This window comes from Ciconia boyciana, chromosome 4 (assembly GCF_034638445.1).
Source record: "Ciconia boyciana chromosome 4, ASM3463844v1, whole genome shotgun sequence".
NCBI classification, from domain to species: Eukaryota; Metazoa; Chordata; class Aves; order Ciconiiformes; family Ciconiidae; genus Ciconia; species Ciconia boyciana.
Genome location: NC_132937.1, coordinates 9,462,162 through 9,475,005, shown reverse-complemented (window position 1 = coordinate 9,475,005; position 12,844 = coordinate 9,462,162). Strand labels below are relative to the sequence as shown.

Here is a 12,844-nt window from a genome sequence, read left to right as displayed (position 1 = left end):
TCAATTGTTTCTGAGTTAGTGGATCTCCTCCTACATTTTTCCAATGCCTTAATATACAGCCTAGAGGGGATGTTCTCGGGATCCCCCCTTCCAGCGACTGCTGACTTCCCATTATAAAATAATACAACAACACAAAAACATAGAGACTATATCCAAACACACAACAAATCTGTAGTTCCAATATCCAAACCAAAATTCAAAAACCAATACAACAACACAAAAACATAGAAACCATATCCAAATGCACAACAAATCCATAGTTCCAATATCCAAACCAAAATTCAAAAATCAATCAATCAAGACCATTAGCCAGTTGGGGACAATAACCCCTAAAGTGGGACTCTAACCCACAACTTTATAGGGGACTCTAACCCCGACCTTTAGCCAGAGCTCCACAGGCTTTCACCTAGCAGAGATTAGCTACCTTAGGTACCTTTTTTAGCCCAACCCTGTGTAGCTTTTGCTGTGCCTTACAGGCAGGCAACCAACCCTTGTTACTGGTATACTCAGAAAGAATGCCTTATTACCTTGTTCCAGGGGATCTTGCTCAGAATTCTTCGGTCCAGGGATCGGAGGTTCTCCCCGAGAATCCCTTGGTGCCGGCTGGAGGTCCTGCGATCCCTCGGATCCATCGAAATTCAGAAGCAGGGTCCCATCTGGGTCACCAAAACTGTCACCGAAATCGGGAATCAAACTCCTTAACACCAATGTAGTATTAAGAAGCAGGCATTCTTTATTACAGTGCCGGATGCACAGGGGATCGTTCTGCCTAGCGTGCATACCACAGGTTACATCAACCAAAGCGTATATTGTCCAGCAGACAACTGTCCAGCTGTCCAGGAAAAACTGTCCAGCAATTCAAAGAGGATATGCCCTACTGCCCATGTGTACGGATCCAGTATCTCAGCTATTAGGAGTCAGCATTCCTCTGCTCAAGAGAGAGGATATAGAGGGTACACACCACGGGGCACCCTATGGTTTTTCCTGCGTGACCACGGAGAGGACACGAGGAAGTGGGATGGAAAACCTACCTCGACCCTAGAGGCACGGGTACGTGAGTTGCAAGGAAAAACAATCCCCAAAGGGGGTTCTTCCAGGGAAATTGCTGCTCTGGTTTCCAGTGGGCAGTTCCCCAGACAGAGTAAAAGGGCTGATCTTACTCCTGATTTTAATGAAGGAGCTCCTGACTCGTATATACAAGAAATGGGTAATGCATATCATGACCAGAACTAGGGGCGCCCTGCCTCCAGCCAGGTGGAGGAAAGGGACAACTGGCTTTACTGGACTGTGTGGATCCGATGGCCTGGCACATCAGACCCACAGGAGTATAAGGCTCTAGTAGACACCGGTGCACAGTGCACCCTAATGCCATCCAAGCTATACAGGGGCAGAACCCATCTGTATTTCTGGAGTGACAGGGGGATCCCAACAGCTGACTGGATTGGAGGCCGAAGTGAGCCTAACTGGGAATGAGTGGCAGAAGCACCCCATTGTGACTGGCCCAGAAGCTCCGTGCATCCCTGGCATAGAGTACCTCAGGAGAAGGTATTTCAAGGACCCAAAAGGGTACCGGTGGGCTTTTGGTATAGCTGCCTTGGAGACAGAGGAAATTAAACAGCTGTCCACCTTGCCCGATCTCTCGGAGGACCCTTCTGTTGTGGGGTTGCTGAGGGTTGAAGAACAACAGGTGCCGATCGCTGACACAACGGTGCACCGGAGGCAATATCGCACTAACTGAGACTCCCTGATTCCCATCCATAAACCGATTCGTCGACTGGAGAGCCAAGGAGTGATCAGCAAGACTCGCTCACCCTTTAATGGTCCCATATAGCCAGTGCGAAAGTCTAACGGAGAGTGGAGATTATCTGCACAGTAGACTATCGCGGCCCAAATGAAGTCACGCTGCCGCTGAGTGCTGCCATGCCGGACATGCTAGAGCATCAATATGAACTGGAGTCAAAGGCAGCCAAGTGGTATGCCACAACTGATATCGCTAATGCATTATTCTCAATCCCTTTGGCAGCAGAGTGCAGGCCACAGTTTGCTTTCACTTGGAGGGGCGTTCAGTACACTTGGAATCAATTGCCCCAGGGGTGGAAACACAGCCCCACCATTTGCCATGGACTGATCCAGACGGCACTGGAACAGGGTGAAGCTCCAGAACATCTGCAATACATTGATGACATCATCGTGTGGGGCAACACAGCAGAAGAGGTTTTTAAGAAAGGGAGAAGAATAATCCAGTTTCTTTTGAAAGCTGGTTTTGCTATCAAAAAAAGTAAGGTCAAGGGACCTGCACAGGAGATCCAGTTTTTAGGAATAAAATGGCAAGATGGATTTCGTCAGATCCCCATGGATGTGATTAACAAACTAACAGCCATGTCTCCACCAACTAGCAAAAAGGAAAAGCAAGCTTTCTTAGGCGTTGTGGGTTTTTGGAGAATGCATATTCCAAATTACGGTCTGATTGTAAGCCCTCTCTATCAAGTGACCTGGAAGAAGAACGATTTCAAATGGGGCCCTGAGCAACGACAAGCCTTTGAACAAATTAAACGGGAGATAGTTCATGCAGTAGCCCTTGGGCCAGTCCGGGCAGGGCAAGATGTGAAAAATGTGCTCTACGCTGCAGCCAGGGATAACGGCCCCACTTGGAGCCTCTGGCAGAAAAGCACCAGGGGAGACTCGAGGTCGACCCCTAGGGTTTTGGAGTCGGGGATACAGAGGATCCGAGGCCCACTATACTCCAACTGAAAAAGAGATATTGGCAGCATATGAAGGGGTTTGAGCTGCTTTGGAAGCGGTTGGTACTGAAGCACGGGTTCTCCTGGCACCCCGGCTGCTGGTGCTGGGCTGGATGTTCAAAGGGAGGGTCCCCTCTACACATCATGCAACTGATGCTACGTGGAGTAAGTGGGTTGCACTGATCACACAACGGGCTCAGATAGGAAACCCCAATCGCCCAGGGATCTTGGAAGTAACTGTGGACTGGCCAGAAGGCAAAGATTTTGGAATATTGCCAGAGGAGGAGGAGGTGATGCGTGCTGAGGAGGCCCCACTGTATAATAAACTACCAGAAAATGAGAAGCAATATGCCCTGTTCACTGATGGGTCCTGTCGTATTGTAGGAAAACATCGGAGGTGGAAGGCTGCTGTATGGAGTCCTATGCGACAAGTGGTAGAAACTGCTGAAGGAGAAGCTGAATCAAGCCAATTTGCAGAAGTAAAGTCTAAAGCTAGCTGGATGGCCATTGCTGAATGAGACAAGTGGACAGTGCTCTATCTCTTTACTGACTCATGGATGGTGGCAAATGCCCTGTGGGGGTGGTTGCAGCAATGGAAGCAGAGCAACTGGCAGTGCAGAGGCAAACCCATCTGGGCTGCCGCATTGTGGCAAGATATGGCTGCCCGGGTAGGGAACCTGGTTGTATAAGTACATCACGTAGATGCTCACGTACCCAAGAGTTGGGCCACTGAGGAACATCAAAACAACCAGCAGGTGGATCAGGCTGCTCAGACTGAAGTGGCTCAGGTGGATCTGGACTGGCAACATAAGGGTGAATTATTTATAGCTTGGTGGGCCCATGACACCTCAGGCCATCAAGGAAGAGATGCAACATATAGATGGGCTCGTGATCATGGGGTGGACTTGAGCATGGACGCTATTGCACAGGTTATCCATGCATGTGAAACATGCGCTGCAATCAAGCAAGCCTGGCAGATTGATTCTATCACACTCCCACAAACTCACCAAGGCAAGCTCCATGTGCTTACAATGGTGGAAGCAACCACCAGATGGCTGGAAACATATTCCATGCCCCATGCCACCGCCCAGAACACTATTCTGGGCCTTGAAAAACAAGTCCTATGGCAACATGGCACCCCAGAGAGAATCGAGTCAGACAATGGGACTCATTTCCTAAAGAACCTCATAGACACCTGGGCCAAAGAGCATGGCATTGAGTGGGTATATCACATCCCCTATCATGCACCAGCCTCCGGGAAAATTGAACGATACAATGGACTGTTAAAGACTACACTGCGAGCAATGGGTGGTGGGACGTTCAAACATTGGCATACACATTTAGCAAAGGCCACCTGGTTAGTCAACACTAGGGGATCTGCCAATTGAGCTGGCCCTGCCCAATCAAAACTTTTACATATGGTAGATGGGGATAAAGTCCCTGTAGTGCACATAAAAAAATATGCTGGGGAAGAGAGTCTGGGTTATTATATATAACACATGTTTCGACATATCTTCCAGGAGGATCTGTTCCATGATCTTACCGGGCACAGAGATGAGGCTGACTGTTCGGTAGTTCCCAGGGTCCTCCTTATTACCCTTTTTAAAATTGGGTACGTTTTCTTCCTTTTCTGGCCAACATACCTGTGAAAGCCCTTCTTATTCTTCGCATCCCTTGCCAAACTGAGACCCAGCTGTGCCATTAGCTTTCCTGATCCCATCCCTACACACCCTGGCAGCATCCCTATATTCTTCCCAGGATACATGTCCCTGGTTCCACTGCCTGTGCATTTCCTTCTTACCATTTAGTTTGACCAGGCGGTCCTTACTCAGCCATGCTGGTCTCCTGCCTTCCTTGCCTCGTTTCTTACACATGGGAATTGAGAGCTCTTGCACTCTAAGAAAAACGTCCTTAAAGAGCTGCCAGCTCTGTTCAGCTCCTTTATCTCTGAGGGCAGTTTCCCAGGGGGTCCCATCCACTAATTCCTTAAACAACTGAAAGTTTGCTCTCCTAAAATTCAGGGTCTTGACTTTACTCTTCACCTGGCCCGTATCCCTCAAGATTGTGAATTCCACCAGGGCATGATCACTGCAGCCCAGGCTGCCACCGATCTTGACTTCTCCAATTAGTTCATCTGTGTTGGTGACCAACAGGTCTAGTAACACTTCTCTGCTGGTTGGGCTGTCTATTACCTGGATTAAGAAATTCTCCTCAGTGCACTCCAATAGCTTGCTGTGCTGCTTTTCCAGGAGGTGTCAGGGTGATTGAAGTCCCCCAGCAGGATCAGAGCCTGCGAGCGTGATGCTTCCCATAGTTGAAGTAAGAACGCTTCTTCAACAGGCTCCCCTTGATCGGGCAGCCTGTAGTAAACACCAGCCACGAGGTTTCCTTTGTTGGCTTGGCCCCTAATTTTTACCCATAAGCTCTCGACCTGTTCATCGCTGTTTTTCAAAGACAGCTCTGTGCAGTCGATCCATGTATTTACATAGAGGGCAACCCCCCTGCCCCTCCTTCCTTGCCTGTACCTTCTGAACAGTTTATATCCGTCAATTGCAGTGCTCCAGTTGTGTGATTCATCCCACCAAGTTTCAGTGATAGCAATTAGATTGTAGCTTTCTAGCTGCACAATGGCTTCCAACTCCTCCTGCTTGTTACCCATGCTGCGTGCATTGGTATAGAGGCACTTCAGTTGGGCTGTTGACCATGTCACCTTTTGGAGGAACAAGCCCTAATTCCTTTGTGGCATTTCTCAGGTGTTTCCCTGTTGGTTCCTAATGCATCAGCAGCCCCTGGCTCTTCTCTGTTACTCAAAACTCCATCCCCTTCCTCCGATAAATCTAGTTTAAAGCTCTCCTTATAAGTCTGGTCAGCTTGTTGGCAAAGACCCTCTTGCCCCACTTGGTCAGGTGAATCCCATCAGCTTCCAGCAGACCCAGCTTCTCAAAGGTAGATCCGTGATCATAGAAGCCAAAACCTCGAGTATGGCACCAGCCACACAACCAGGCATTCACCTCTTCAATTCGTCTCCTCCTTCCTGAACCCCTTCCTCTGACTGGTAGGGTAGAGAAGAAGAGCACTTGTGCTCCAGATCCTTTTAACATTGCTCCGAGGGTCATATAGTCTCTTTTGATGGTTCTAAGTTGCCTCGTCACAGTATCATTAGTCCCTACATGGAATAGTAGGAGCAGATTATAATCTGTAGGGTTCACCAGGCTCGGCAGCCTCTCAGGGACGTCACGAATGCAAGCTCCTGGTAGGCAGCAGACTTCTCTAGAGAAATTGTCTGGATGGCAAATGGGTGCTTCAGTGCCTCTCAGTAAGGAACTCCCAATTACTAATACTTACGTGCTTTTCTGGTGGCACTGGTTCTAATGCAGGTGGGTGGTTGGATCAACTTTGCATGGTCAGCTTCTCCTGGATCCTGTCCATTACTCACGTGCTCTTCAATCTCCAACCCCAGAGCATCGTGTCTGTTACGCAGGGGCACTTCAGGGGATTGGAGAAGGTTCTTCCTTCTACCCCGAGCAGAGACAAATGTCCAGTCTCCTTCATCTCGTGAGTTACTTGTGTCAGTCAGCTCGAGGTTGAATTCAGGCTTACCTTCATAGAATCATAGAATCGTTTGGGTTAGAAGGGACCTTTAAAGGTCATCTAGTCCAACCCCCCTGCAATGAGCAGGGACATCTTCCACTAGATCAGGTTGCTCAGAGCCCCGTCCAACCTGACCTTGAATGTTTCCAGGGATGGGGCATCTACAGCCTCTCTGGGCAACCTGTTCCAGTGTCTCACCACCCTCATCGTAAAAAAATTCTTCCTTATATCTAGTCTGAATCTACCCTCTTTTAGTTTAAAACCATTACCCCTTGTCCTATCACTACAGGCCCTACTAAAAAGTCTGTCTCCATCTTTCTTATAAGCCCCCTTTAAGTACTGAAAGGCCGCAATAAGGTCTCCCCGGAGCCTTCTCTTCTCCAGGCTGAAGAACCCCAACTCTCTCAGCCTTTCCTCATAGGAGAGGTGTTCCAGCCCTCTGATCATTTTTGTGGCCCTCCTCTGGACCCGCACCAACAGGTCCATGTCTTTCCTGTACTGAGGACTCCAGAGCTGGATGCAGTACTCCAGGTGGGGTCTCACCAGAGGGGAGTAGAGGGGCAGAATCACCTCCCTCGACCTGCTGGCCACGCTTCTTTGTATGCAGCCCAGGATACGGTTGGCTTTCTGGGCTGCGAGCGCACATTGCCGGCTCATGTCCAGCTTTTCATCCACCAGTGCCCCCAAGTCCTTCTCTGCAGGGCTGCTCTCAATCCCTTCATCCCCCAGCCTGTGTTCATAGCAGGGGTTGCCCTGACCCAGGTGCAGGACCTTGCACTTGGCAAGGTTGAACCTCATGAGGTTCACATGGGCCCACTTCTTGAGCTTGTCCAGGTCCCTCTGAATGGCATCCTGTCCCTCGGGCATGTCAACTGTACCACTCAGCTTGGTGTCATCTGCAAACTTGCTGAGGGTGCACTCGATCCCACTGTCTATGTCACTGATGAAGATATTAAGCAGTACTGGTCCCAATACGGACCCCTGAGGGACACCACTCGTCACTGGTCTCCATGTGGACATTGAGCCATTGACCGCTACCCTCTGGATGCGACCATCCAGCCAATTCCTTATCCACCGAACAGTCCATCCATCAAATCCATATCTCTCCAATTTAGAGAGAAGGATGTTGTGGGGGACTGTGTCAAAAGGCCTTACAGAAGTCCAGATAGATGACATCCGTAGCTCTTCCCTTGTCCACTGATGTAGTCACTCCACTTACCTTCCCCTTGCACAGCCTTAAGGCAGGGCTGTCGCTCAGCCTGGGACAGTGCACAATACCACGCATCAATCTCCTGCTCACGTTCCCAGATACCGTGCTGCCTCTTGAGCTCCTCTTGTTACATAGCTACTTGTCTGAAGAGTTCTTCCAGCTGGGCACACTTATGCAGCTATGACATCCACCGCTGCCTTCAGGTGCTAGGGGGGGCTTCCAGATACTGGAGCTCCATGCAGCCTGAGGTCTGGACAGCTATATCGATCCTTGGGAGGTCTGTTTGGGGGGAGATGTCAGCATAGGTAGGCTGTAGTGCTTCTGTTTGGGTTACAGCCACAGCCTTGCAGTTGTGGCAGATGGACACCATTTTCTTTCAGCAGATCACCTCGAAGTCCCAGGACAGAGAAGAAAGGGACAGCAGGTACCAGCAAGAGGGGAAGGAAGAGAAGGGGCCCAACTTCAGGCAACAGAGTTGTTTAGGGCACAATCTGACATTTAGGAGTCCTTCAATTCCAACTAGTGCTTGTTTTCTTGGCATGTGTCTGTAAATGTAATATATGGGAAGAACAGAAGCTACTATGGTAAGTAAACCTGCTCCCTCCCTTGGGAGTCTGTGCCTGATAATGCAGAGTGAACACCCCCAACTCCTATTCACTTCATCTGAAGTAAAAGGCCCTTTGCACCTTGCAAGTGTAGCTGGTAGCATCACACTTTTAGACCCTGTTCTGTACTAGAATCACTGTTCGTTGAGTTTCTGAACGAATTATTGTGTGGGTTGTGTTTGTAAGCTAAGGGTAAGTGGACTGCTTTCTTTTAATAATCTCCTTTCACTCTAGATGTAAAAATGTTCATTTTCTTTCAGATGCTTCAGGCGTGCTCAGTCCAACATCTACCAGTACCATATGCAGCGTTCCCACCTCTGATTTCTAACGACCCATTCCTTTTGCATCCTCCTCACCTCTCTCCGCATCACCCGTCTCACCTGCCACCTCCAGGGCAATTTGTTCCCTTCCAAGCACAGCAGTCACGTTCAGTAAGTAATGCTTCTTATCCCCTCTCCTAAAATATTTGGGGTTGATCAGCAAATAATGCTCTTGTCCTTCTAATAACATTCTGGTTGAGAGGACAAATGGATCTGATTTAGAGTAAGTAATAGGGTTTTGTAGTAGTGCTACCTGAGCAAGACTTAGTCTGAAGAAAAAAAAAAAAAAAGAAGTATTGTTTTGAAATTCATTTTGATTCTCTTAAGATTTCCTCAGCTGTTGCCCACCCTGTTTCCCTGGAGGCCTGTACTCCTGTCAGTCTGACATAAGTTTGCTTCATGTACTGCTTCTGCAGGTGGTGTTCTTCCAGAAAGTAAAAGAGAATATAGAGACCTAAGTGTAGTGCAGCAGTGGTCTCAGAGAAAAAACTTTGTAGAGAGACCAGAAAGCACAAAGCATTATTCCTATTGCATGCTTCTACCACATTAATTCACAGTTTATTTAAAGTGACCACTGTATCCCCCCCCAAACACTAGTGTGAAAAGTATTACTTAAACCTTCTATGGCCTACTGGAACCTCTTTTCTCCCCTGCTTATGGAAATTATTTACTCTTTTCACTTAAACAAACTTGGCTGAAAAGTTAATGCCTTCATAATAGGGCTTATGCAAACATGAGAGAAGATGCTATTTTGGACACGAGGGAAAAAATTACATTTTGTAATTTCTACTTACTAATCTTCTGCCAGAGGTTAGTAATTTCCACTTACTAATCTTCTGCCAGGCACCTTTGTGCCTGTTTCTTTGGAGCTCTATCAATATTTCATTAATACAGAAATACAAAATAATTTCAGTATTACTAACAAATACTGCTCAGTCTGTTTTGAGCAGTAACAAATACTGCTGTATTAAATGTCAGGTGTTGGCACTATTGTAATAATTTCATTATAGTCATGGGGAACTGTACTGCATAGTTTTCTCTGGCAATCAGGATGTCTTCCCTCAGAAAACGTCAGGGCTTCTTTCCTAACTTAGATTGCTAATTTAGCTTCAGGAATAGGCTCCCTTGTTAACTTTTAGCTCTATTCAATAGCTTGATTTTTTGCTGTCAAGTCTTACTAGAAGAATTATTGCCTTAAAATTGCTGACTATTTAAAGTTTGTTCAGCAGAATGGGAAACAATTTTCCTTTTCCTTTGCTTCCACAAGATGACTTTCATATCTGACTGTTTTGAAGCATGTGGAATTCAGTACTGGGAAAAGAAGGGTGAATTAGTGAAACAGTAGAGTTAAGGTTTTCCTGAAAAATGAGACCAAAATGAGCTGAGATTTGAATTGATCTTTCCTAATAGCAAAAGTATAGCTTCAAGATAATGTATCTAGCCTAAACATGGCAATAGATTATTTATAAGTATAAATCATGGTGTTCATAATGAAGATTTTTGCTTCACAGGGAAATGCTGAGTTGTTTTTGTAAGAAACTTCTTAATTCTTCATACATCAGTGTGCCTTCAATTATTCCGTATGGTAGTGAAGTAGAAGTATTTTCTTCAGTTTGAGAACATGCCTCTATTAAGGAAGTCAGTTGCTGCCTTATATATGCAGTCTGATGAAAGGGATCATAGGATCACAGGATCAGAGGATAATTCAGGTTGGAAGACACCTCAGGAGGTCTCTAGTTCAACCTTCTGTTCAAAACAGGATCAACTATGAGGTCAGGTGAGGGTGCTCAGGGCTTTTTCCAGTTGGGTCTTGAAAACCTCCAAGGATGGAGACTACACAAACTCTCTAGGCTCCTGTTCCACTGCTTGACTGTCCTCATGGTGAAAAAGCTTCTCTTTGTATTTAGCTGGAACCTCTTTTGTTTTCATTTATGCCCATTGTCTCTTGTCCTCCCACCATGCACCACTGTAAAGAGCCTGGCTCCATCTTCTTGATCAAATCTCTGCAGGTATTGGAAGGCCGCTGTTAGGTGTCCTTCCCCCCTCCCCCAAGCCTTTTCTTCTCCTGGCAGAAAAAGCCCGGTTCCCTCAAGCTCTTCTAATAGGACACATGCTCCAGTCCCCTAACCATCTTGGTGGCCCTCCTTTCAGCTTGTTCTACTTTAACAGTGTCTTTTTTCTTTGTATTTGGGTGCCCAAAACTGGATGTAGTATTCTACATGAGGTCTAACAAGTGTTGAGTAGAAGGTGGATAATCACTTTGCTCAATCTACTGGCTATGCTACTGTTTGTTAATACAGCCCAAGATACTGCTAGCCACCTTTGCTGCCAGGGCACACTGTTGGCTCATGTTCAGCTTGCTGTCTACCGAGGGCCCCAGGAGAGCTGGCCTTTTCAGCAGAGCTGCTTCACAGCCAGTCATTCCCCAGCCTGTATTGTTGCCAGGGGTTCTTCCTTCCCAGATGCAGGACTTGGAATTTGTCCTTGTTGAATATCATAAGGTTCCTGTTGGCCCATTTCTCCAGCCTGTCCACGTCTTGCTGTATGGCAGCCCTACCTTCCTACACTGGACCTGTTCTCCGCAATTTGATATCAGCTGTAGACTTCATGAGCAAGTACTCTGTCTCTTCCAGGTGACTGATAATGTTGTTAAATAGGATAGGTCCCTGTGGTATACCACTTGTTACCAGCATCTTGGTAGAGTATGACCATTAACCACTATGATCTAAGCCTGATCATCCAAACATTTTTTTAATCCATCTGGTTGTCCACCCATCCAGACTGTAACATCCGAACTTGGTGGGAGGTAGTGTCAAAAGCCTTGCTGAAGTTGAGGTAAATGACGTCCACTGGTCTCCCCTCATCCACAAATCCAGTCACCTTATCATACTAGACAATCTGGTTGATCTGGCATGATTTTCCCTTGATATAGCCATGCTGACTGTTCCCTCTTCCCATGTGCCCAGAAATATGTTCCAAGAGGACTCACTCCATGATTTTCCCAGGGACTGAAGTAAGGTCGACTGGCCTGTAGTTTCCCAGATTGTCCTTTTGGCCTTTTTTGTTGATGAATGCAATGTTTGCCTTTCTCCAGTTGTCAGGGATCTCCCCCTGATCTCCACAACCTTTTAAAGATGATAGAGAGCAGCCTTGCAAGGACATTGGCCAGTTCTCTCAGCACCCTTGGATGTAGTCCATCTGGTCCCATGGACTTGTATGGGTCAAATTCTCTCAAGTAATCAATCCCTGACTCAGTCCTCATCCACTACTAGTAGTTCTTCTCCTCCAGATTCCTCTCCCTGCCCAAGCGGCACAAGAGGGAGGAGGGGTGGGGGGTTATGGTCAGTATATAGCAGTCATTCTCTGCTGCACCTTCCTTTTCACACCTTTCCTCTGCTCCGGCATGGGTTCTTGATGGGCTGCAGTCCATCAGGAAAATCTGCTCTAGTGTGGTGGGTTCTTCACGGACTGCAGTCCTATCAGGAAAATCTGCTCTGGCATGGGTTCTCAATGGGCCACAGTTCCTTTGGGAAATATCAATCTGTTCCAGAGTGGGTCCTCCATGGGCTGCAGGGAATATCTGCTCTGGTGCCATGGAGCACCTCCTCCTCATCCTTCTCTGACCTTGGTGTTCCCTCTGCTGTTTCTCACTCTTTTTTGTTCCCTCCTACTCTCCATACAGCTTTTTTTTTTTTCTTCCCCTTTCTTAAATAGTTTTTCACAGAGGCACCACCAACACTGCTGATTGGCTCAGCTTTGGCCTGCAGTGGGTCCATTGCTGAGCCAGCTGTGTCTGGCACAAGGCAGCCCCTTACCTCTTCCCACAGAGGCCACCCCTGCAGCCCCCCCCCCCCCCCCAAAACCTTGCCATATATACCCAGTACAAGTCCATAAAATTTCCACAACTCCTCAGAACATATAATTGGAGTTGTGGTTTTTTGGTATTAAAAAATAAATTTTAAAAACTGGTTTTCTATTAATACAACAAACCCTGTGTTTCTTTTAGCCACTTCAAAGGATAGAGAATGAAGTAGAACTGCTTGGAGAACATCTTCCTATAGGAAGCTTTACCTACCCTCCATCAACTCATCCAACATTGACTTCCTCAGCTCCTATCCAATTCTTAACCCATGATCCTCTACACCAAGAGGTTCCATTTGGAGTTGTAAGTATTGCTGTTTGTACTACATTCTCATGCATGCTGAGTTCAAGTTCTTGATCTTTGCTCTAAGTTATAACCATTTTATTGAAAAATGGCATTTTTGCAATTGAATTTCATTAGTGGCTGCAGCTGTGGAAAGTCAGGGTGGTTGGTTTTTACGGTTAGACTTACTTCATATAGTCTGAGGGCTCAAACTTGGAAGAATGAAAACATGC

The 12,844-nt window shown here is 47.0% G+C and overlaps 1 protein-coding gene across 1 annotated transcript in view; it reads left to right on the top strand.

Annotated features, from left to right (window-relative positions):
- LOC140651107 (E3 ubiquitin-protein ligase RNF38-like) overlaps positions 1-12,844 on the top strand; it is a 193,854-nt gene that overhangs the window by 165,455 nt on the left and 15,555 nt on the right. The window contains 2 exon segments of the mRNA XM_072860208.1: positions 8,408-8,578; positions 12,474-12,632. Coding sequence (XP_072716309.1) covers positions 8,408-8,578; positions 12,474-12,632 — 330 coding nt within the window.